At 37.9% G+C, this 24,769-nt stretch overlaps 2 protein-coding genes across 2 annotated transcripts in view; one reads left to right on the forward strand and one right to left on the reverse strand.

The window, feature by feature from the left end:
* The window catches only part of LOC134855131 (dynein axonemal heavy chain 7-like), a 366,992-nt gene that overhangs the window by 24,987 nt on the left and 317,236 nt on the right, over positions 1-24,769 (forward strand). The window lies entirely within an intron of this gene.
* LOC134855130 (TLC domain-containing protein 4-A-like) lies at positions 13,104-20,851 on the reverse strand. The gene is made up of 4 exons (XM_063871542.1): positions 19,108-20,851; positions 18,393-18,576; positions 14,477-14,678; positions 13,104-13,603 (listed from the first exon to the last, which is right to left on the reverse strand). The coding sequence occupies exons 1-4, from the start codon at positions 19,266-19,268 to the stop codon at positions 13,326-13,328; spliced, it is 825 nt and encodes a 274-aa protein (XP_063727612.1). The 5' UTR covers positions 19,269-20,851; the 3' UTR covers positions 13,104-13,325.

Raw genomic sequence — 24,769 nt, forward strand, 5'->3', positions numbered from 1 at the left:
ACGAGTTGTACCGAAACAAGTTGATTTTGTGATCTTGATTATGCAAACCGTTGACATTGTTTATTTCTTGTTATGTGTGTTTACCGAAAAATACTCATAATTTAATTTGTCTTATACAGTTTTTTCAGATCGAGCGCACATTTTGGCGCCCCACAAGGGACACCGAGGTCTTCACTTAACGACACGAGCTTCACCGAGGGACACAAGGGACACCGAGGTCTTCTCTTTACGACACGAGCTTCACCGAGGGACACAAGGGACACAGAGTGGGCGTTTGGCCGAAAAGTGTCTAATTGGCCGAAAGTGAGCGGTTGGCCGAAAAGTGTCTAATTGGCCGAAAGTGAGCGGTTGGCCGAAAAGTTTCTAATTGGCCGAAAGTGAGCGGTTGGCCGAAAAGTTTCTAATTGGCCGAAAGTGAGCGGTTGGCCGAAAAGTTTCTAATTGGCCGAAAGTAGGCATTTGGCCAAAAAGTGTCTAATTAGCCGAAAGTGGGCATTTGGACGAAAGCTGTTAAATTGTTCAGCTGGCCGAAAATCGTCAGATTGTGCGGTTTAGCCGAAAGTCGTCAAAGTACCGAATTGGCCGAAACGCTTCACACAGTTAACTTGACGAAAGTGGGCGATTGGCCAAAAGAGCCGACAGACGATACAGCAGACAGGCGAAAGAGCAGACTGGCGGAAGAGAGGCCTGTTCAGGTGTCCTGATTGTTGACTTTTGGGCGAAGTGGAGCTGTATTTTTCTCGACACCCGAAGTTTTGGTTTTTTCCCGGTGTCGCCAATCTCCAATTAAAACTGTAAGACTCGACTAGTTTAGAACTTTCAATTTGTGCTATAAAATTGATTTACGATGTCATATATGCTAGAAATTTCCCCGCAAGCTAGCCCCCCGTAATTTTTCTCATTACCCAAATTTTTTGGACAGTTCCTTTGAACTGAAATTTCTTACAGTCAGTACATAGACAAACTGACTTGACATTTTTTCTCGATACCAAAAATTTTTGGATATTTGTGAACGGAATATTAATCAGTGAAATCGGAACATAGACAAGAGGTACTGAACTAGTTTTTTGGGTTGGTTTATGACTCGAACCTGCTGACCAAAATTTTCTGAAAAATTTTGTGAAAAAAGTAAAAAAAAAATTGCCAAAAAATCTTCAAAACGTCTCCAGAATTCTGCGAAACTGTGCTGTAAGATGACACCAACCTAATGTTAAGTGGTCTGGTAGCGAAATATCAGGCAAACTAAGTTGAGTTTTTTCATCCTCAGGTTTCTTCCGCGTGTGTTGTTGGAACTTAACCAATTTGCCTGATCCCCCACCCACCATTGGTGAAACTGAAAGCCAGTGCGCTTCAAATAAAACAAAGCCGTTTCAGCCCGTCCGATTATTGACTTCGTTTCGTGACAGTAAAGTTAAGTGGTCAGGTACGGTGATATTAAGTGAGTTAAGTTGAATTCTTTCATCCTCAGGTTTACTCCGTGTGTGTTGTTGGAGTTCAACCGACCTACTTAATTTTCCAACCCCATTGGTACTTAAGCGTAACGAAGCCGTCGCATAGGTCCCCTAAGTGTATGGTATTCTTTCTAGGAGCTAGTTCCTTGGATCACGCGCTCCGAAAACTTCCCGCTCCGTCCCAGAAGCGCGTCAAAGATACTTGCTTTACGAAGCCAGGTTTAAGTTTGACCTTTAACGCTAGGGACTCTCAGAAAACAATACAGTACTACCTTCATCACCACTTGTCGCACCGTAACGACCCCGTAATTTGGCACGACGCCATTAATAACTCGATAAGTAGGCACCGCAGCAACAATAACCGCAAGCTGAGTAGTGAGCAACTTGTCAATTTGTTATTAAAGCATAGGACAAACATTTGTGCGATCGTATACTGTAGACGGAACGGAACCGAGGATATAGAGGAAAGTTTAGGTTCAACAGGTATTCTCGTTCTCAACGTCGTTAAAGACTTTATCTCTAAGCGTAAGGCTAAGGACCAGGTACTAATTGAGAAGTACAAAGAGCTTCACCAGCCTCCTTCCCTTGAGTTAAAGACTCTCCTCCTTCTAAGGCGTTATAGCGCTAATCTTAACATCCTTAAGACACGTAAGAAGCGAAACCGCTTACCCCTCAAAGCTCGGAAAGCTATAAGAAATAGGCTTCAGGTAGAAGCTCTGAGACGTCAAGTTCCCCCGTCTTGTAAGCTAATGTTGATTTACTAATGCAAATTTAATTACGTACCAAAACAGTATCTCATTTTATTGATTGTTTTCTATAAGTGAGCATCCGTAGATTATTGTCAATTTGTGAAAAACATGGACGAAAATTCCAAAGTAAGATACGCAAGTTATTCGAAACCCGTCTAAATCTAGAAAAAATGAGCTGCTTAAAGGTCACTCATTATTACTTGAGTACATTGAGAATAATAGTCGCACTACAAAAATTGATAATGCTGTTTACAAATGTAAAATTGCGTTGGAAAAAGCTGTCGACGTCAATGAGCAATTAATTAGGTTAGCGGGAAAAACGGAAAATCCTGAAAAAATTATTGCTCAGCACGACCTTTGGCTTAAGAAAGTAGCCGAAATGAACGATAAAGTAATGCACGAAGCTCAGAGTTACAAGATGAGCCTTGAACCTTCGTCATTTCCAGCAGCCGGCATTACAGGGAGCAAGGGATCTTTACAACAAACTAGGTCTGAGACATCCTCACGCTCGCACAAAACAAGTAATTCAGCAGCACGAATATCTGAAAACAGGTCTAAGGTCTCTAATAAGTCTAAGGATAGTAGAAAGCTTGACTCACATAAGTCTGATAAATCTGCTTCCACTCGTAATACGTCGACTGTTCGCACTATGTCATCAAGTGAGAAACGGCATGAGTTAGCTTTAGTAAAACGACGCCATGAAGAGCTGGAAAGGCAGTATCAAGTATCTTTAAGACTTAAAGAGCAAGAGAACCGTCTTAAGTTCGAACAAAGTCAGCTGGAACTAGAGCAATTGGCTGAAAATCATAAAAAGCAACAAATTGAAATGGAATTGAAAGCGTTTGAACTTGAGGACAGTTCATCTGAGGTTAGCGAGAAGGTAGCGGAAAGTAACTTGACAGGAGTAAGTCAACCTATTTCAAAGGTAGCAACCGATCGAACTAATGATTGGGTAGACTCTGTTAGTTCACAAGCACCTCCCGACGTTGCTAGTGCGCCAGGTTTGCAGACCTTCACTCATGTACCCATTTCGTCAGGACCGACGACTTCCGCCCTCCTTGCTCATGCAATTCACACCAGTGATAGTCATAACCATGAGCACACAGCATTGAGTTACACTGGAATCCATAGTTATGGACATCGGGCTATGCCTCAATTTGGCAGTGCAAGCCTTTTGCCATTGCAAGCTTCTGTTTCATTCCCAGCCTCTGTTCCATTCCCAGTTAACAATATGCATTCTAGTGCACACGTGTTACCATCACCGTCTGCTGTTCCTTTACAGACCATGAGTTCAAACATAACTAATGGTAGTTTTGCCATCGCGCAACCGGAATCATTACCTGTCCCAATGTTACCGGCCCAACCCGGTTCTGATTTTGTTTCTTTGTCGCCTGCGTTTGCTGGTGGTGGCTTCTCATCTTCTGGAGTAAACCCAACGCCGGTTTTCTTTTCGGCACCTAATTGCCATGCAGCGCCAGTCCAGACGCAACATACTCTTCCCTTTGTTCCGCATACTGTGTCACCTAGTATCAACGATTACTACACAAGTGATGCAAACTTATGGCGATTGGCTGCTACAACTCCAATCGTCACGCCTGCTCAGTGTTGTAATGCTGGAAACATTTTTTCTAATGTGACAACTGTTGTCCCATCGTGTAACACCGCCGCTCCTTATACTAGTGGTGGGACTGTGTGTTTTAATACTCCCCCAGTTCATCCACAACATGTTCCGAATTTCGTCAATCATACTAACACTGGTTATCAGCCAGTCAACGAAGACTACGCACCGTCTTCTGCTTATCCGAACCAAGGTTGTTCATCGGATCGACCTCTTTCCGCTCGTGAATTGGCGGAATTATTGATGCATAGCCGCAAAGATCATCTTCCTGAATGGAATTTAGCCCAGTTTGACGGCAACCCGTTAAACTGGCACGAATGGTTTGGTCAGTTTAAGTCCACCGTTGATTCCGCTGTTCTCACCAATGATACGAAACTGACATACTTAAAAACGCTCGTCTCAGGCAAAGCAAAAACCGCAATTGCGGAGTTTATTTACAGTGGCGTTATGTACAAGGATGCACTGGCCACCTTGCAACGGAAGTTTGGGCAACCACATGCCATTGTTGGTGCGCATCTTGATAAGCTGAATACTTTTCCTCCACTTAAGATGCACAATTCGGAAAATGTCATTAGTTTCTCCTCTGCCATATCTGGCCTCGTAGCAGTTTTCAAATCATTGTCTTTCAACGATGATCTAAAGAGTGTTAACCTGTTAAACCAAGCTGTTAGTAAACTTCCGCCTAACCTCAAGGAGGCTTTGTCAATGAATACTGTTAGACATAAGTGGCAGCGACCAACACTCTTAGGCTTTAACAACTGGTTGACAGAAAAGGCCGAGGGGCATGAAAGATTACGTTTACTCAACCCTAAGGCAAAAAACGAGGAACCGGTTAAACCAAAAACAACTAAAGTTTTTGCAGCCAAAAGCCAGGTAACTAGTAAGGCTCAGGATAAGTCTAAGTTTCCGCCGTGCGTTTTGTGTAAGGGTAGTCATGCATTGTGGAATTGTGCTGTTTTTAAGGAAAAGAATGCTACTCAGCGAGCAAAGTACGTAGCTGAACAGAAACTTTGCTTCGCTTGTCTCAATGGCAATCATAGTTTCCGGCAATGTTCTAGAGCAAAAAGCCAGAGTGTGATAGCACACATAATGTCTTGCTCCATGGAGCCGAAAGAATATTTTACTCGAAAGGAAAGTTCAAATGTCTCGAATGAGGCTGGAACAAACAAATCCAAGGAGAATACAAACACTTCCACCCATGCCGCTGTTAGTGATGTACATGACATTGAATCTTCTAAAGGGTTGTTGCCAATTGCAACACTTGGTGTATCCTCGGATGTAACCAGTCTCCTGACGTTGGTTCTTTGTGATAGTGCATCGACTCACTCCTGGGTGTCTTCGTCACTCGTAAACCGTCTCGGCTTAGTAGGGGAGCCCGTTAACTTGTCAATTAGTGGTTTCAATTCAACCACCGTTGTTGAGACTCAGAGGGTCAAGTTTACAGTTTCCTCCGAGCCGAATAATAGTGATTTCGTATTTTCTCTCTGTGCATATGTTAAAGACAATATTCGGATTGGTTCCGAATTAATCAATATTGCTGATTTGCAGAATAAATATCCACAATTAGCACCTATTAAGCCCATTCAATATACTTATGAGGACGTTGAAGTTATTATCGGACAAGACTACTACCACGCCGTTAGATCCATTGAGTTCATCTTGGGAGATGATAAAAACTCACCGTGTTCCGTTCGCCTACCGATAGGTTGGGTCTTAAGTGGTCCGTTGCCGCCGTCCGGTAATTCTACTTCTTCGTGTTTCAAGTGTGTTGTTGAAGATTCTTCTCTGACCGACCAGATAAAATCCTGGTACGAATTGGAATCGTATGGTGCTTTCAAACAAGTCGATGCCCGTTCCGCCGCGGATAAACATGCTTTATCCATCCTCAATTCTGAAACCGATCACAATGGCGAAAGATACATTGTGCCTATGCTTTGGATTGATAGTAATGTCAGTCTACCAAACAATTATTACTCGTCACTCGCCCAATTTAAAACATTGGAGAGAAGGTTAAGTAAAGACCCTGAGCTGCGCGAAAGATACGCAGAAACAATTAGAGAGGACATTAGGAAAGGCTATGTCGTTACCGTCGAACCGCATGATCCACGTAAGCGTTCCGATCGCGAGTGGTATCTTCCGCACCATCCCGTCGTAAATCCGAATAAGCCGGGTAAGATGCGCCGAGTCCTTAATGGGGCTTCTAAGTTTCACGGCACATCCTTAAATAAGTCCTTATTGGTGGGTCCGGACCTACGACAAAATTTAATTTTTGTGCTTTTGCGCTTTTGCGATTCCGTCAACACAAGTACGCCGTCTCCGCGGATATAGAGGGTATGTTCCTCCAGGTAGGAGTCCTTGCCCGCGATCAAACTTCGCTCCGTTTTTTGTGGCGGGAGGATACCACTTCCGATGTGGTAGTTCATCAGTACACTCGCCATATATTCGGCGCACGGGATTCGCCTACGTGCGCCAATTTCGCGTTGCGAAAAACAGCAACTGATAATATGTCCACATACCCTGAGGCCGCCTCAGTCGTAAATGAAAAATTTTACATGGACGATTACTTGGATTCATTCGAGAACGTTACCCAAGCAATTAAAACTAGTCGCGATTTTGTTTCCTTATTAAAATTAGGAGGATTTAATTTGACTAAATTTGTCAGTAATGCTGATGAAATCACTTCAGCAATGAACCCCGAGGAATCCGAAACCTCATCATCACCCATCAAGGAAATATGTAACGGTGCCGAACAATCATCACACGTCTTAGGTCTTAAGTGGGACCATGTAAAAGACACATTGGTTGTTAGCAGAGGCGTGGATCGTCCTCTCGATAAAGCAATAACTCAACGAACCGTCTTGAGTTTCGTCTCTTCTGTGTTTGACCCTGTTGGGTTAGTAGCTCCATACACAGTTAGGGCCCGTCTTTTACTGAAAGATATTTGGAAAATAAGTGGTCAAAGTTGAGACGACGAATTACCAGAAGACATAAAAGATAAGTTCCTCGAGTGGCACTCCGGTCTCCCTCTCTTAGGGAAATTGACTATTCCCCGTTGTTACTTCACGGAGCCTGTGGATCAAATTGAGCTCCACATGTTCGGTGATAGCTCGCAGGACGTTTTCTGTGCTGTTGGATTTTTGCGTGCGCGACTCGCGAGATCGCATAAAACTCAAATATCCTTCATCTTTGGTAAAGCTCGCGTTGCGCCCATGAAAGCGCTATCTATACCGAAGCTAGAGCTTCAAGCTGCTCTGCTCGCCACACGACTGAAAGATGATATACTGACCGCCCTTACCGTCTCTATTAATCATGTCTTTATGTGGACAGATAGTACAACAGTTTTGCAGTGGCTAAACTCCACTGAAAAATTACCTGTATTCGTCGCTAATCGTGTCGGCGAAATCCTCGAGTCGACCACTATTGATGAGTGGCACCATGTTCTGAGCGGCGATAATCCAGCTGATACCGGTACGCGGGGGATTTCTTCGGAAGCCCTCAAAGATAGCAGCTGGGTTATTGGTCCGAGCATTCTCAGGACTACTGATTGGCCGTTTATACCCGACGAACGTGTAATCAATAAAATTCGTTTGAAGGGTCCTTCTTGTGATGTTGATAATTGCTTGGAGACATCATCTTCCTTCGTCACCGATGTCACATCCATCAAACATCCCGAACAAGGGTTCAATTGGGAAAGGTTCAGTTCCTTTACAAGATTTAAACGAGTAGTCGCTTTCATGTTGAGGATGTTGCCTTCACATAAGCATTTTCGTGGTAAGGACTTACAAATCACCGACCCAACTGAACTTGATATTGCAGAAAGCAAACTGATTCATCTTGCTCAGATGGAATCCTTCCCCGTTGAGTTAAAAACACTCACCGCTGGCAAACCTATTAAGAATAGTAGTAAAATTGCCACATACTCGCCATTTATCGGTCCCGCTGGTATCATTCGTTCCACCGGACGGATTGTGCGCTTTGTGAATACCGAGTTTGATACTAAGCACCCAATAATACTCGACGCCCGACATACCTTAGTTCGTTTGTTGGCCCGCAGCCTCCACCATAAGCATTTTCATCAAGGATTAGATTACATGCGCTCCGTTTTAAATATGAAATATGCAATACTTGGGTTGCGTCGACTGCTTCGGTCTATCGAAAATCAATGTGTGACATGCCGTAAACGCAAAGCAAGCACCATCCAGCCAAATATGTCCGATTTACCGGTCGAACGTCTCGGATACAAGCAACCACCCTTCAATCATACGGGTGTGGATTACTTTTGACCGCTCTACATTCCGGTTCGCAGAAGCACGGAAAAAAGATGGGGATTTCTTTTTACTTGCCTCACCACCAGGGCTGTACACCTTGAGATTGTACCGTCTCTGGACACCAGTTCGTGTGTCATGGGCATTGAACGGTTCGTTGCGCGCCGTGGTACGCCAAGCACAATCTGGTCGGATAATGGCACGAACTTCGTTGGTGCGGAAAAGGAATTACTTGCCTGCATCAAGAGCTGGAATGGCATGGCTCCGACCATTTTTGCACACAAAGGTGTTACTTGGAAATTTAACCCGCCAGGTGCACCCCATCATGGCGGCTCCTGGGAACGCCTCGTCCGAAGCGTGAAGCGCGTGCTGTACGATATCCTAGGCAGTAGGCGAGTCACTGAAGAGGTGTTAGGAACAACACTCTGCTTAGTTGAACAGGCTTTGACTTCAAGGCCAATCACTCCCGCTAGTACCGATTCACTTGAGTTAGAAGCGTTAACCCCAAACCATTTTTTGCTTGGACAACATGCCACAAGCTTTCCTTCGCTTTTACCCGGGGAGCACTTCGATCACAAGAAAAGGTACGTGCGAGCGCAGTCATATGCTAACGCGATTTGGTCTCGTTGGCTTCGAGAATATGTTCCCTCGCTGAATAAGCGTGTCAAGTGGCACACTCATTCTGACTTCACTCTTAAAACAGGCGATCTCGTGTGGGTGATTGAGCCCGATAGTCCGCGTGGGTACTACCCTCTCGCCCGAATCGTCAAGCTAAACTACGGACAGGACGGTTGCGCCCGATCCGCCCTTGTCAGGACCGCAACCCGTGAAGTCACGCGGCCGACCATTAAGCTCGCTCCGGTTCTTCCTTCTTCAGGGGGGGAGGATGTTGCAATGCAAAACAAGAGTATAGAATAAAACGAGTATAGATGCATATAAAATAAGCACAGTTGGCCGAGTGGCCTAAGCTAACGCCGATTATATAGGTTAACAGTTGACGTAGGTTTGAGTCCCCCACCTGCCCATGTATTAATATACTAAAAACGGGGGTTACATCCTATTTTAACTGTTTTTTGGTTCTAATTCGGTTCAGCTTTGATTAAGGCTGACCGCCAAAAAGAGCAATTTGTCTCAAGGACATTACCGACCGGTTCTTGTGGCTAGATTGCGCGAAATTATCTCAAAAACGAGTTGTACCGAAACAAGATGATTTTGTGATCTTGATTATGCAAACCGTTGACATTTCTTATTTCTTGTTATGTGTGTTTACCGAAAAATACTCATAATTTAATTTGTCTTATACAGTTTTTTCAGATTGAGCGCACACTTTTGATATTCTATGAATACTTTTGAAAACTCTAATTCAATATCGTCTGTTTGAATTACATATTTACGATGGGCTGTATTTGGTGTGCTAAATTCTATGGTGTACATTCCGTATTGCTGTGTTAGATTACATATGTCTTTCAAATAATGTTCAATGATTTGTCTTTTGATTTTTTATATCTGGGAATTCTGCTTTGCATGGGCTGATTCCTGGTTCAAACAAATTTACGAGTAAGTTCTTACAAAATTGTGTTTGTCCTCTATCATCGAGTGAATCGATAATAAAGGGAAAAACTGCTTCTTCATCTGGACTTTCGTCACTTTGAGTGTGTCTCATTTTTTCGTTTGATGACTGTTAATATATAACTATCAATATGTCTAATTGGTTGATTCCAATTATACAGGTGTACTGGTTTGTGTTTATATTGCTTTTTTATTCTTCTTTTTCCTCTTTTTGAAGAATTTGAAGTTGTTTCTGAGTCGGAAAATATAATTGATCATGAATGGGACAATTTTTATCTATTGATTCTTTTAATTTGTATAGTTCGTCTAAGCTGTTGGCTTCTGATTCAGAAAATGCGTTTCTATTTTTTGAAAATCTTTTTCGTGTGATTTGTCTTTGTTTGTTTATAATTTTTCTTTTTATTGTCTGTCGTTTTGTTCGAATGTATCCAACTGTTTGTGTATGTGGGGTGATTACAAGATCGTATTTTTGGTTATCTATTTCACAATTGTGTAAAACGATTGTTTGTTTATTTCCTAAATTTTTGAATGACATAAGGTTTAGGATGAGGGATGCAAGAAGTTATTACTGATTTTTATTTTCCTAGACTGTTAGTCCTTACAATTTTTTTGGTTAGCTTAACCTGGGTCTTTTTGTTCAGGGTTGGAGAGAAAAGTATATCGATTCCGGAGAATGATGTTCTACTTTCTCGTGGCTAGTCTAAGTTAAGGTGTTAACTTACTTAATCCTACTTAGGGGTAGTGATTGTGTTCAAGGGTTGGAGAATAGTAAATCGATCCACAAGGTTCAGGTATAGTTAGAACGCAAGTAGTTCATTAGATACTATTTTAAACTTACTAAGTCTAAGATCTATCCTGGGTCTGTTAAGAAGAATGAATAACCGAAGTTCTTCACTGTTTAACTTAATTTGAATGGTTAGTTTTATTTTAAAAATTTCTATTAGTCCTGTTTCTTTTGGAAAGGTTGGATAGTGAATCGACGTTTGAGGTCGTTAGACACCTGCTAAGTGGGTGGGGGAGAACAAAATTCTTCTTTGTGATCCAAGGATAGGTCTTGATGATCAGATTTTAAATTTAATGAGATATAAAATTTATAAAGATCCAAGGATAGCCTTGATGATCTGATTTTTTTTAAATTAAGTAAATTTAAATTTAAATGGTTTCAATTTAGTTAATAAAAAGGGTTGGTTTTTTAATGATGTTAGTGAGCTTATGATTGCTGTTATGTTTAGGTGATACTAACAATTTATTGTCATGCTACTAATTTTTGTTTTTATTTTCAATAAATATTTTTCAAATATGTTTTATGTAATACTGCAGAAATTTAAAAAACGATCTGAGATCTTTTCATCAATCGTTATTGTACATTAAAAATTTTGTTTAGCGCCTGAAATGATCATGAAGATTTATTTCAAAATTTTATGTTTGCAAATGAAAATCTAAATTCATTGGTGATAAGATTCTAAATATAAAAGTTTGTGTTGGCTTTTGCCTTACAACCATGAAACTAAATGGTAAGTTTCTATGTAGCCGTATATCGTCTCTTGTCCGAGGTCTTTTTTCAATACCAGGTAGTTCTAGTATTGGGCGGAATATCGGCTCTGATCTATTGAGTCGTAGAGACATTTCAATCAAGTTATTATCGTGTAACACTTTGAAAATGTTTTGTCTAAATTCTAATCTATTTTTGGTTAGTTCTAAGCTATTAAGGTCTTATTCGAGACTTATGGTCGCACCAGATGAGTTAATATGGGGTTGGTAACTCATAGAGTAATTTCGGATAGGGTACACCGTCTGCTCGTCACGCTATCTTATTTTCGGCCGGATAGATTCGTGCAACTTCTTAGTCTAATACCGATCCTAATCTTACTCTTATATCTACTAGTCTCAGGGTGTTTAACTAGTCTCTGCTAGGCTCAATAGATCTAGAGTATACTGGCTTATTGCGGCAGCTGAAGTTCTCTTGGAGAGGCAACTAATTTCTAAGTTAAATTCAAATCTCTCTGGTGCTGAAATTACAAGTAATTTCAGCACTTACAAATAAGTGGGTTGTTAGTTGGATGGATTATGATTGGTTAATATTAAATACTTATCAGTGGTAAAATATCTAATTTATCCAATAATAAAATGTATTTAGATCAGGTTCCAAAAATAACATCATTACGAGGTCAAACTGTGTACTTTAGGAATTGTAAGCGGATTTCGCAACAAGGACGCGCCCTTTGTTCTTCTTGTGTTCTTTCATTTTTTTGATGGTTCCGACAAAACTTTAACATGCTTAAAGACTTGTCTTTGGAATACAGAAACACGCAGACAAAAAATTGTCCGACACAAAAACTTTCACACCAGTTAACACAAGTTTTAAATTTTTAAGTCGTGATTTGAACGGCGTATAAAAGATCGAAAAAGAACAATTTGAGGTGGCAAAAACTCGTCTGAATCAAAGTGGTTATCAGATAAACTTAAAAAACATAAAAATAGAGTGTTCTTTTGTTCCAACTCCATCTTTCATTAACTTTAAGTCAGTTAACATTTTTTAAACAAGTCAAACATTTTTTTAAATAAAAAACAAATAACCCAACTTTTTCTGACTGCATAATAACACTTTTTTCCTTGAGGATACTTACCGAGGAATTTATATCTTGCTGGATTTGTGCAAAGTTATGTATCCTGATTACAGCGTGTCAACTTATTAATATTTTTGCAAGATAAAACTCTCTTCTCGAGAATCTTGCAAAATTTGCATTCCAAAAACACTTGCATTTTCAAAAAAAAACTAGACAGAAAAAGGTAGGCAAAACAGCCTAATTAGTGGAAAAATAAATATATATTCAAAAAAGATTCAGAGCAGGGCAAACAAGACATTTTTCCCCGTCGCACCCATAAAAAGCGCAAGCAATTATATATTTTTATTAAAAAACACCTTGAGCAAATCTAACATCAGATTTGTCTAGCATAAAATCTAACAGCCCCTTTTTGATTTAGAATGGAGAACGCTCAAAGAGGCAAATGTTTGTTCACAATATCCTGAAAAATGGCCAAAAAGAGAATTAGTTTTTTTTCAAGAATGTAAATGTACCCAAATGGGTTATTCAAAATAAATAAAAAAATTAGTAAAACTGAGAAACTTTTTGTTGGCAGATTTAATAAAACTGAAAATCAAATCTTTCGCTGCAATCCTAATTCCTTTCCTGTTTAGTATGAAATCTCATATGACGCCATAAAATGCTTCGTTGCCGCAACTGAAAAGCGGAAGGGACAAAACAATACAGGAGCGTGAAGAAAGAACTATATTTTAATTGGAAAAAAGACTGCTCGTATATCGAGGCGAAGCTGAGAATGGTCCAGCTGCTCTTGAGGGCCATTTAAAAAAGCCTTGCCAAAATATTAGAATTTCTCCAGATGGGGCTTATTGGAAATTCTGACCTTGAAAAGAAACTTTGAACCGGATTTTGGATTTCATAGAATATTTAGGAGCGTTATTGTATAAAAGACACAAAGTTACGAATATTTAGTTTTGATTTTTTTAGTTAATTTTTTTCAAAGTTGATTAAAAACAATTCACAGCTCAACAAAAATATATTTCCATAATGTTTTCTATCCAATTTCATTTTTTATCCAAATCGCCATCTTCGGGATTCGAACTTGGGACTTCGGGCTCGTCCGAGTTTTTTTAATCACGATGAGTTCCTTCTTCCGGTTTGCTTTTTCTGATGAAGGTTTTATGAAGACCCAACAACATAACGTAGAACCAGTAAATGTTCATTAAGCTAAGCAGCACATACAGCGTGAACATCCAAAAATGAGCCCAGGATCCGTATTGGGGATAAAGAATTAGTTTGTAGATGCCGCCTCTGTATATGTAGGGAATGGGAAGGATCCGGAATAGAAAGAAACTGATGATCATGATTAAAGAGGCGCTAAGGTAAGTGTTTGAAGTCTTGGGAACATCTAAAACAATTTTACAAATAAATTAACAATATCGCACTTAATTTATTATCCTTCCATACATTATGCAAATTTTCAGTCACGGAACAGCAAAAAGTGCAACAAGTTTTCTGAATTATATTTAAAATGAAGCTATTTAACATGTAAGGGTTCCATTGCAAGTTCTTACAAAACATTTTGATAGTTCAAAGTAGAGTTTTTATCATTAAAAAACTACTGCTGGTCCAGACGGCACGATTTAACCCGTTTCCAACTTCCAAATATTTCAACTTGAACTATTTCGATCAATTTTTTCACTGAATTCGTCATCGCAATTGTAATATTTATATTATGTCTGAAAACAATTACATTATATAATTTAAAATGACATACGATTTGGTCATTCAACGTTGGCTGGGAAACTATTGCTATTTTACCAGTCGAACGAAATACGTTTTTAAAGTCCTAAATTCTTAATTTCATCATCCTTATCATCCAAAAATCTACAAGAACTTGAAAGTGGTTTCAAGTGAGTTTGAAAAAACTCGGTAAGTTTCGGCTAAAACTGTAGTTTTTGTATGATTAACTTACAGACTGCAAGTATCAGAAACTTGTTATTTTTTAGTGTAAACTAACTTTTTGATAATTAATACCGACTCCAAGCATTTTTTTGTATTTAAAATGAATTTTGTACAATTAACTTACCGACTCGAGCATGAGAAATATGATCTTTTTAGTTATAAGTTTAATTATTTTTTTTACAAAACAACTAACCGACGCCTAGCATGAGAAACATGTTATTTTTCATTTCAGTTAAACTAACTTTTTCATAATTAACTTACCGATTCCAAGCATTTTTTTAAACATTAAAACTACTCTGATGAAAAAGTAACTAACCGACTCCAAGCATGAGAAAGCGGAGGTTGATAAAAGGGTTGGCCACTTCCATGAGACAGAAGACGAGCTTCTCCATCAGCCAGCCTCTGTCGTGCATGGCAAACTGGGTGATGACCAGACCCACTATGTGGTGTATGACCATCATGGCCCTGTTGCTCTCTATGTAGAGCAGTCTGTAGAACGTGTCTAGCAGTAAGTAGGCCTAAACCACATCAAACGCTACAAACCGCCATTGCTTGAAGCCAAAATTACATCACAATTCCGTAACTATTGCATCAAAACAGTGAAAACCTGTTGATATGTTTCATAACAACAAACATTTTCGCCTTGTTGGAATGAAAATTTTATTTTCGGCTTGTAGGAAAAAAATAGCCATAAATATTGCAAGTAGTTTTTGGACAGGAGTGCAATATGCAGTCTCTGTGAAGGGTCCAACAGCTCATATGCTGGCCTTTTTCCTTGTGGATGATCTTTCTGAACTTTCAAACAAGAAAAAAACTTAAGCTCATTATTGACAAAAATGCAATAGAAAATTTTAAGAGTAATTCAATTTCCGAGTAATTCACTTTCCTAGTTTATTTTAAGATACTTTCAGGCTGTTTTTTGAAAGACAGTTTGCGCTTCAAAAATTTTTGTTTGAGCTTTTTGGGAAATATGAAAAAATTTTCTGGAAGTTCAAGAAAATGTGTTTTCTTTGAGCCGCCGTATAGCCCTAGATTGAGTCTTGGGGTTTTTAACATCTTCCAGTTTTGAGTGATCCGAAATTTTGCAAGAAAGTTCTGAAAAAAAGTGGTTTCAAGTGAGTTTGAAAATGGTTTCGATGGAGGTTTTTGACGACCTTGTGGTATGCTAAAACAAGTATCAACATTTATTTTTCTGCAAAATAAGGACGAATGAGAAACAAGGTTAGCATGTTGCCGTGCAACTAGCACAGAATATTCCAACCAAAATGATTTAAACGGTCATTATAGTTAAAATAACATTAAAATTGTAGAAAAACTGAACTTGGGAGGTCAGCCTCTCATCAAAATTCGTATAATTTAGTCTCAATAACAAAAGAAACGAAAAGTTTTGTTTCGACACTGAGACAAATTTTAGAATTATTTTTATAAATCCCAATCAAAAGAACTTTAGTAAGCTAAAATGTTTGGTGCGTAGACAAAACAGTCCCATACAAAAGAGTCCTTGTATTGTGGCGTGTATTGTATCAATGTGATAGAATACATTAGTAGCAGATGAAAACGTTTCATCACAGAACCAATCAAGTGATAATGATATGGCACGTTACCTCTAACCCAGGTAACGTGCCAAATCAATAACCCTATTTTCATCTTGTGACCAGAATCGTGCACAGGAACTGTTCTCCATCGTCAGTTTTCTGAGAGCCAGTGGTAATTCAAAGCCAGTCAGCGAAGTTGGCTCTGCCATTTTGGTTTTTTTTTTCGTCGAACTCTATTTGCAGCTTGCTGGCTAGCAGAATAGCTTGGTAAATGAACAGCTGTTTCTCGGTCCACATCACGTTGGGCGGCAAAAATAGTCTGCCGTGGTGTTACATTGTTACATCAGATACTGCTGCTCAATCTTCAAGTGTTTTCTGAACTTACGTTTTTCGAAATCACCTGGATCGGGGAAGTGGCAGTAATCTTTAACGATCTCAACGAAGTCTTCTTTTGTACGTACACGTCCGTTGCAACTACCTCGTGTGCAGCGCCAAGAAAGCAGTTGTCTGACAGTGTTCGGTGTTTAATATAAGCATACCCTTCAAAAATCAGTAACTCTGAATTGTTGTTAGTTAGTATGATTTCCATCGATAGTAAGTGAGTTTCGTTTCTTTTCAGTGTTGACAAGTGTTCGCGAATGAAAAAACTTGAGCAACCTGTCTCTTTTTGCATGGGTTAAATAAAGAGTCATTGAGTGGCCGCTGCTTTTATCTAGGTTGTTCTCCTTTCGCTGCTATACTACCTATTACCCGGATTAGTTGGAATCAAAATGTGTTGAAGCCGAGAGAATTTTCTTATCAGTTTCTGGAACAATTAATACTTCAATCAATACGATTGTTTTTGGGCTTTTTAGGACTATTTTTGCGACTGTTTTGTATGGGACTGTTTTACTGTACTTTGCTATGATTTGTCGGACTATTATGTACAGGACTGTTTTGTATTAGACTGTTTTGTACAGACACGAAATATTTGACCTCCTAGCTTTCTGCGAGGTAGTCAAAACTGACTGGAAAAACTTAGCCTACGCCCAGTTTCTTACTGCTAACAAAAAAGCGAGGCCTAAATTCGATTTCTATCTCGTTATCAAAAAAAACTTGGTCGTATTTGTTGATTAAACTACAGTTATTTATTTCTTGAGCTTCACCTGCAACTAAAATCTACTATCTATCCATTTTTTTTTTGGGAATATTTTTCTGAAAAAAACTGTGGTCGAAACGCTCTTTTTTTCACTGCAACCGAAACCGCTTGTTTGTTGCAGGGGGTGAAGATAAACACGATTTTATCAAGAGGTTGAGCAGATGTCTTAAAACAAAATTACTCCTCTCAAATTCTCGCCAACTTTGCTCCGACTTCCGAAGGAAGTGACTGAATAACTGAGCGTGGAGTGGCGTGGAACGTAACTTGATGGAATTTTTTCTATGTCATCTGACGGATAGCGATGCCCTTTTAGCTGAAACTCAAAAAATATATATTTTATTTGTCTTTATTTTGAGAACTTAATTGGGTTTAAAGCGACAAGTCTGATAAAGCTCCCTCGACAAATCAAATGTGAGAGAAAGTCCCGATAATTTAGCTAACAGCCTAGCATACAACATTGCATAATTTATCTCATTGAATTGAGGACTCTTTTCTATCCAAATAGAAAAGATTATTTTCTAGCCAACTAAGTTTAATAAAAGCATCTATTCAAAATTGACATACAGGCGCTTACGTATGAAACCTCTATCGCTTTTTCGAGAGAAAAACAAGTAATTAGGAGAAGTGTACCTAGGAGCGGCTGAAGTGAAAAAAGGGCAGGAGAAAACAAACTTGAACAATAATTGAAGCATACTTCAGTCAGGGCGTTCTCCTAATCTCTAACAGAATTAATCGAAATGTTAGACTTGCTTTTAATTCGGTTTTTAACTATCCAATTAAAATTTGGGGACACTTCAATCGCACTTTAAAATTGCCAATTCGCAATAATTATTATTACGCCAAAGTTACCAATTTTCCTTGCATGCTGAGCATTTGAAAATGAGCAAGTAGCACAGAATGTTCCGACCACAATCATTAAAAAAATTATCATATATATTTTTTTCGTTTTAAGGTATCGTCGTTTTTTTGTGTGATGTGAACTTAACGTAATCTTCAACATTTGTCTGCAAAAATTGATTAACAAGCAAAACGAGGAATTTTTTTTTTTTAAATCTGAAATTTGTTCTAACTTTTTTGCACAATAAACGAAATTCTTTCAACTAGTTTTTCTGTTAGTAAAATTAAGTTTCCCTATCCTAAGTAACCAATTTTTACATAACGCACATTATTCGGTCGCTGTACAGGCTCCAAATTATACTTAGCCTCAAAAGTTTCAAACCGTTTTTCTCGGCACTGGACAATTTTTGGAAAATTTTTAAAGTTCGAATCACGACTGAAAGGGCATTAATGTGATATATCACTCAAAGAAAAAAATTAAACACACCCGAATACTAAGTTCCTCCCCATTTTCCATGTTCTGAACAAAAATCAGCTTGAGACACGTGAAAGCACAATTATAATAACTATGGCTTCGCCCTGATACGATCAGCCTTGTTTTGGTTTCAAAAACGAGTACAACACGCTTTTAAAGACAATTAATTCATTAAAAAAAAACAATTACTACATGTTCAAGCAAAGCAGTGTTTTAAAAAGTGTGAACATAGCAATCCTGCACTGACCTGCATGTATATTGTTACCCATTTATAGCCTTCGAACATTTGGTCTCTGTCATTGACTGGAACAAAATAAATAAAAGACCGGACAGTGATGAAGCTGGATAGTATAGAGGGAATCATAGACACAAAGTCAGACACAAATGAACATCTTCTTTCTTGCGAGTGTAATTTCAAAACTGGGAATAACCTTGAAAACGGGCAAGTATGATAGATGGGGTCACGTGATTTTGTTTTCAGACACGGAGACGTGCCGAGCCTAGCATAGTGGCTAATTTGTTCTAATTGGTTTTTTTAGTTCGACCAAAATGTTTTGTGAAAATCAAACACTAATAGGATCCTATTTTGAGATAATTGTTTGCGTCGCAGAAAGAGTTAAAACGATTTATCCACAAATAGGACGTTTCTTGATAGTATTTTTAGGCACTTTTTGAAAAATTTTCTAACATTTTGGGAAATTTTGGCGCACGCTCTCCCCTCAAAATAAGCATATTTGGCGAGCTTTAAATTTAAAAAAAAAATCAGGGCTGATCAGCTATCAATTGATGTCATGAAATAGTACCGAAAGTTCCCCAATCGATCTTCCAACAAATTTGTTACTGTTTCTTAGCAAATATGTGATGGGAAAAATCTGTGCTAAATCGTTGTTTCTGCAGTAGTTTACCTATCTTGACCTTGACTTTTCCACGAAATAGAGCCCATCTATCATAGGTGAACGAACCTTAAGCTGAGAGCAGGGACAATAAACAAGTACAAAAGGGTAAATGGGACACACACTTTAAGAATATTTTCATAATAATCCCATGTCAATTCTGTGGCTAAATTGTGGTTTGTGATTTCACCTAGAGGTGGTTCCAGAATTTCAGCTGCAGACGCCGACATTTTGGAGACTTTTTAAAGTTCAAATGTTTAGAACAATTGAGTTCAAATGTTTAGGACGTTTGAGTTCAAATGTTTCGAACAATTGAGTTCAAATGTTTAGAAGGCGTGCGTTTGATTTCAAATCAAATAACTTATGATTTTTCAAAAAAGAAATTAAGCAATATTTCATAAATCAGACTTTTTCAAATTTTTAGAACGCTGTTTAGTTCAAGTCAAATAAATTGGGAACAAAGTTTTCAAAGAAATTAAGCGATTTGTTTCATAAATAAGAAATTGAGTGTAACTTTCAACGTAGTAGTATTTTTACTTCGAAAAATGGTATAAAGCAAATTTCAGTAATATTTTGGGTAAAATGAAATGAAAATGAGAATCTTCAATAAAAGAAACTTGATAAGCGTTTTTAATGAAGATTAGCGTCAATTTACCAATATTATAGCTGTTTTTACTGATGTTTCTTCCGTTATTTTGTCAGAATTACGTGACGTACAACGGGTCAAGTGAAACTGAAAACTGTGACGTTGTTTGGCTTTGGTATATAGATAAATATTTGTTTTACGTAGAATTACTGCTAATATATGCGCTGCTTTACCGCCGATTTTTAGTTCATCAATTTGTCGTGTAAATTGTAAATCGTCTTTAGCAAGTAAGGTGACCAATTCTTTGCAAAATAACAATCAATAGAAAGATAAACTTGAAAGACGATTCAAAGCTCTGTAAAAGCGTGGTTAAAAGCATATAGAGCACCAACAAAAAATCAATCAACTACAAAAGAACTTGTAAAACAACCCACCAAGAAAACGATAAAACAGTATGCTTATTTTTTGTGTACGGAAACGCAACGTTTTATAAAGACGAAATTACTATATATTTTTTATACGTTGTTATTCATTGTTTTGTTCAGGACAGATGATCGGTAGGTCATGAAAATGAATCTGTATAGCCAAACAAGAAATGAAACTCAATTTTCAAACGTAATTACAACAATAAGGCTGCAACCGCTTTTGTTAGCATTTATGATCTGTTTTTTATTACGTCTAAGCGTGTCTATTTTTTTATAAAAAAAATGTGCGCGTATTGCAAACCATCATTTTTCAATAATATTGCGGTTGTAAATTAACTAGGACTGCAGATTTAGAAGAAAAACTGTAATAAATTTTCAGTTGTATCTAAATTTTGCTGAAGTACGTATTCTAGTAGATTTTGCTGCAACCGTTTTTCATTAATTTGTGAATTTTAATACAGGAAATTATAATTAAACAGACAATTTTCAATTTCGTTTTGCAAAAAGTGCAGAAGTAGATTTGTATGACGACGATGAGTTATATATTCTGAGATGTTTTTCTGATGGTAATGACGCCAACAAAATGAAGATAAAGATTAAAAGAATCAGCCGTTGCCAATTTATTTAAGCGATAAAATGACTGAATTTCTCGGTGGTTTGGTTATAATTTCAATATATGTAACACTATCAACCAATTTGTTGTTAAAATTGTACCCAACCGAAAATGTATGTCAATAAAAGTTCTATTATAATTGCAATATACTACTGCAAGCTCAACACTAGTCTTACTTTTTGTCAAATGATACCTTGAATCTCAACCCACGTAATGATATACACAGCGAGCCATAGGTGGTATATATACCGACACAGATATAGAAATTTCGGCCCGATTCAGTTGGATATATTTCAGAACCTTGCATACTTTGGGTTAGGCCGAATTTTTGTTGTTTTCCAGCAAATGTGTAATTTGCATTCAGACGTGCGGAAGTGTTTTAATTGAAATAGGTATCTTTCGCCATTTGATGATCTATGACCACCCAGTGTTCGGGCTGCAATTTCCCCATTTGGGCCTGGTTTTTTGAGCCAGATTTACATTTTGAATTTTTTTTATAGTTTTACTAGGCTTAGTTAAAACATTCGGTTAGACGCACAGTCACCTTATTTCGAATGCCGTTAAAATACGATATAAACCCAATTTAAGCGATTTCCACTTGTTAATAAATAAACGCCCACAATTTGAGAATGAAAATCGCGCACTTTATACAACTTTTACGGTAATATTTTATAGCAGGAAGTAAAATGCGCTAACTTCGCAGTCAAAAACAGAAAGAACGTTTAAGACAGGTCTTTTCACGTCCCATTTTTACATGAAAAGGGATTTTAAAAGTCATAAAGAGACGGGTAAATTATATAGCAAAAAGGCTATTCAGTACAGCCTTACTACTTTTGAAAGCGAAGTAAATCTTCTTTTAGAATTGGACAATTGATTCACTCATTCAGAAAAAAAGTTGAAGGCTAAATTTGTGAAGGTATCTAAACAAGTAAACAATTTATGCATATTTACATAAATCACAATAATGCCCTTGAATGATGCCCGCAAGGTTCCTGTGGATAATCGATTAATCGGAGTTTTCATGATCTGTCTGTGGTTCCATAAAACTCCGATGTAATCAATTAGAATATGATAATAAATCACACAAGGTATAATCAATTTATTCCATTATAATCAGGTGCAGATCTAGGATTTTCTCGAGGGGTGGGGGATGGATTTTCAAAAAATGTTCGAAATTTTGTCGACCTTTTTTTTAGGTCGAGCAAACTGATTTTCCGAGCTCTCACAAAAAACACTACAAAAACCCTGTTTTGGCCAAAAATTTCTGTGCCGCAATCAAAGTTTGAAAAAAAAACAGGCCAAAAAAGGCGTTTTAGGCACTTTTTGGAAAATTTTGACCAAAAAAAATGCGTTTTTTCGGCAGGCGCGCTCCCCCCCCCCCTAAAATTTAGTATTTATTGACGCAAAGGCGCCTTTAAAAAAATTTTACGGTCCGTCAGCCGAAAAGGTATATCTCAAAATAGTTCTAAGGGGGGTCCCCTGAGGGGGATTTAGAAGAAAAATCCGCGCCTGATTATAATTAATCCGCCCCTGATTATAATTAATTACAATGGATTAAAATGGAATATAAATGATTACAAAAGTTTTTTATGCAAGAGCCCGACTGTTTTAAATTTTTTGAACGTTTCAAATGATTAAATTGGGATTAAAGTTTGGCTTGTATTTAACCTTGTGGTAAGCAAGGGTATTATAATCGGGTACTAGACTTTTTCCCCGTAAAAAACTTTAGTAACAGAATAGTAAAATTTAGAAATGTTAAGCTTAGGACCAGTTCTTAATTAATTCAAAATTCACTTTGACTGTGCACTCTTGGTCTGGAGCTTACAAATACGCCTGGGACGCCAAGAATCTTGGGTTCCAATCTGACATGACCTGTTTTTTTTCCAAACGCGAAGTATTCCGTTTCATCAAAAAATTGTCGGCTCATTACTTGTCTCTTTATGATATGTTGGCTTAGTTGTCATATTGTAGAATTGATGTTTGTGTAGTTTTTTTTACATCATAGTTGCTTTTGATGTTCTGATTTACTCCTGATAATTGTATTTTTACTAACCTTGACTTTTCATATTGTTTTTCTGCCTAAAAACTTTATTCTGCTCGAATGATTTCGGCTTATTTTTATCGGCTTAATGACCTTATTTTGATTCGTTTCAAAGAAACCAAATTTTTAGTGCTCACCTCTGGATCGCACATGTCTTAAAAGCCTTAATGGAATTTCTAGTTCAAGGCTTTTTGTCTTTTTCTTTTCCTTTTCCTTCAACTTGATAGATTTCGGCCTATATTATACCGGTTTAATGGCCATTTTGCGTCTTTCAACGAGTGAAAAAAAATTTTTGCTGCGTGTCTGTGTTTTGAGGGCGAAGGAGACCTATTAATTTAAATCTTGGTGATTTTTTTTTTGGCTTGAAGGGTTTTTTGATTTTTTAATACTATTTACAGACGGGAAATGAAGAATGAATTCAGAGACATCACTCGATAGGCAGCAATGCTTTTTGTTAACCTCTCGAGCGAATAAAAATTAATGCATAGAGTAAGTTTTGAAGAAAGTGAGGAATAAATAAGTAGTTTGGTTTTTTCAGATCAATTATACAAAACTCTGGTCGCTTGAGGAATCGATTTCTTGACCTGCAAAGTCCCAGCTTGGTATGCACACCACTATGGTCTTCTGCGAGTAGTCTGTCTAAACTGCTCGTTTATGAGTCCTACGCGGCGAACTATTCCGCACTACAAAGTCGCTCCAAATTGAAGCGAGACAGCTAATTGGTTTTACCATCTCCAAACATGACCAAATTTGTTACACGATTTTAATTAGATTAATTTGACCTAAAACTCGATATTATCAGTCTAAAAAGCGTAGTTTAGCCAATATTTGGTTTAGCAAAACTATTCCAGACAAATTAAAAAACAGCCGGAACATTCAGGCTATGCCCTGATACAGTCAGTTTTGTTTTTCCAACTTTTGAAGAAAAGGGAATACTTATGCTTGGGGTGGTTTTTTTATTCAGTCGATTTTTGGCGATCGAAATATTAGTTTTTGACAAATTTTTTTTTACCCCATTGCAGACATCGACTCCTTGAAATCAGTTTTAAAAAGAAATTTTTATCACTCATCAATTTTTGCAAAGTTCTAGGAGTTTGAAAATTGCCAATTTGGCCATGCTCTGGACTAAATTATGCGCGCTTGAAGATTTTGTTCGCATGATTAGTTGATGTGTCACGCATGATTAGTTGATGTGTTACGCTTTGAGGTATATATACCTGAAAGCGTAACACACCAACTAATCATGCGTGACGAGTTATCCAGTAAAACGATTTTGATCTTTGGCATTGTCCAAAATTGATAGTTTTTAAAGATTTTCTTAAAGCAAAAACTAATTGATATTGATTAAAGGGCAGTTGGAACACTCAGTGCTTTGCCCTGATATACGAGCAGTCTTGTTTACTTCTTCTTCAATTGTTCGCTTTCACAATTACTTTCTTATCGTGGCTGTTTTTCTTTCCCTTACTTCGTTTTTGTGGAATAACGATTGGTTTTACAAAGTTGAGTAGGAAGAATAAATGTGTGTGTTATGGCATAATCTCTGCCTATCCCTAAGTACGGGCTAGTCTGACCAATTTGTTACCAACACCATTTTTTGTCAGAAAATTTGAATTCGGAGTTAGAAACAAACAAATTCGATTTAATAAACTGAAACAACAGATCATGTTCAAAATATACTAGATCGGCTAGATATCAACCTAAAAGCCTTATAAGTATCCATCAAAAACCGAAAAGTAATTAATCTTAGTTTTGTATACTAAACGAAGGTATACTAGCCTGTCAGTCCAAAAGATACTCATTTTCGCAATCTTCAGACGAACCGATGGTTTCACTTCTCTGAACGCCGTCATTCCTCAGCTCGAGAGCATGTACTGTAAATGTGCCGTTGCTCCACTGTTGGAGGGCGCACAATCCTCCTTGTAGTACCCCGACTATCATGATCCCAATGCGATGCAAGACTTCTGCTGTTTCTTTGGCCATTTACAGAGTAGCTGTCTTGTAAATGACAAAAACAGGATAAATGACAGAAAATTTTCTTAAAATATATCCTACAAACCAAAAAGAAA

Source organism: Symsagittifera roscoffensis, chromosome 10 (genome assembly GCF_963678635.1).
Source record: "Symsagittifera roscoffensis chromosome 10, txSymRosc1.1, whole genome shotgun sequence".
In the NCBI taxonomy this organism is placed as follows: Eukaryota; Metazoa; Xenacoelomorpha; order Acoela; family Convolutidae; genus Symsagittifera; species Symsagittifera roscoffensis.

Bases quoted from the DNA above. Each gene is read 5' to 3' on its own strand.
- LOC134855130 (XM_063871542.1), bottom strand. From the start codon at position 19,268: ATGTCGGCGTCTGCAGCTGAAATTCTGGAACCACCTCTAGGTGAAATC. The intron at 18,577-19,107 runs GTTCGTTCACCT...CCCGTTTTCAAG, and splicing joins GTCCCTGCTCTCAGCTTAAG to GTTATTCCCAGTTTTGAAAT. The intron at 13,604-14,476 runs GTTAGTTACTTT...AAATTGTTTTAG, and splicing joins CTTTCTCATGCTTGGAGTCG to ATGTTCCCAAGACTTCAAAC.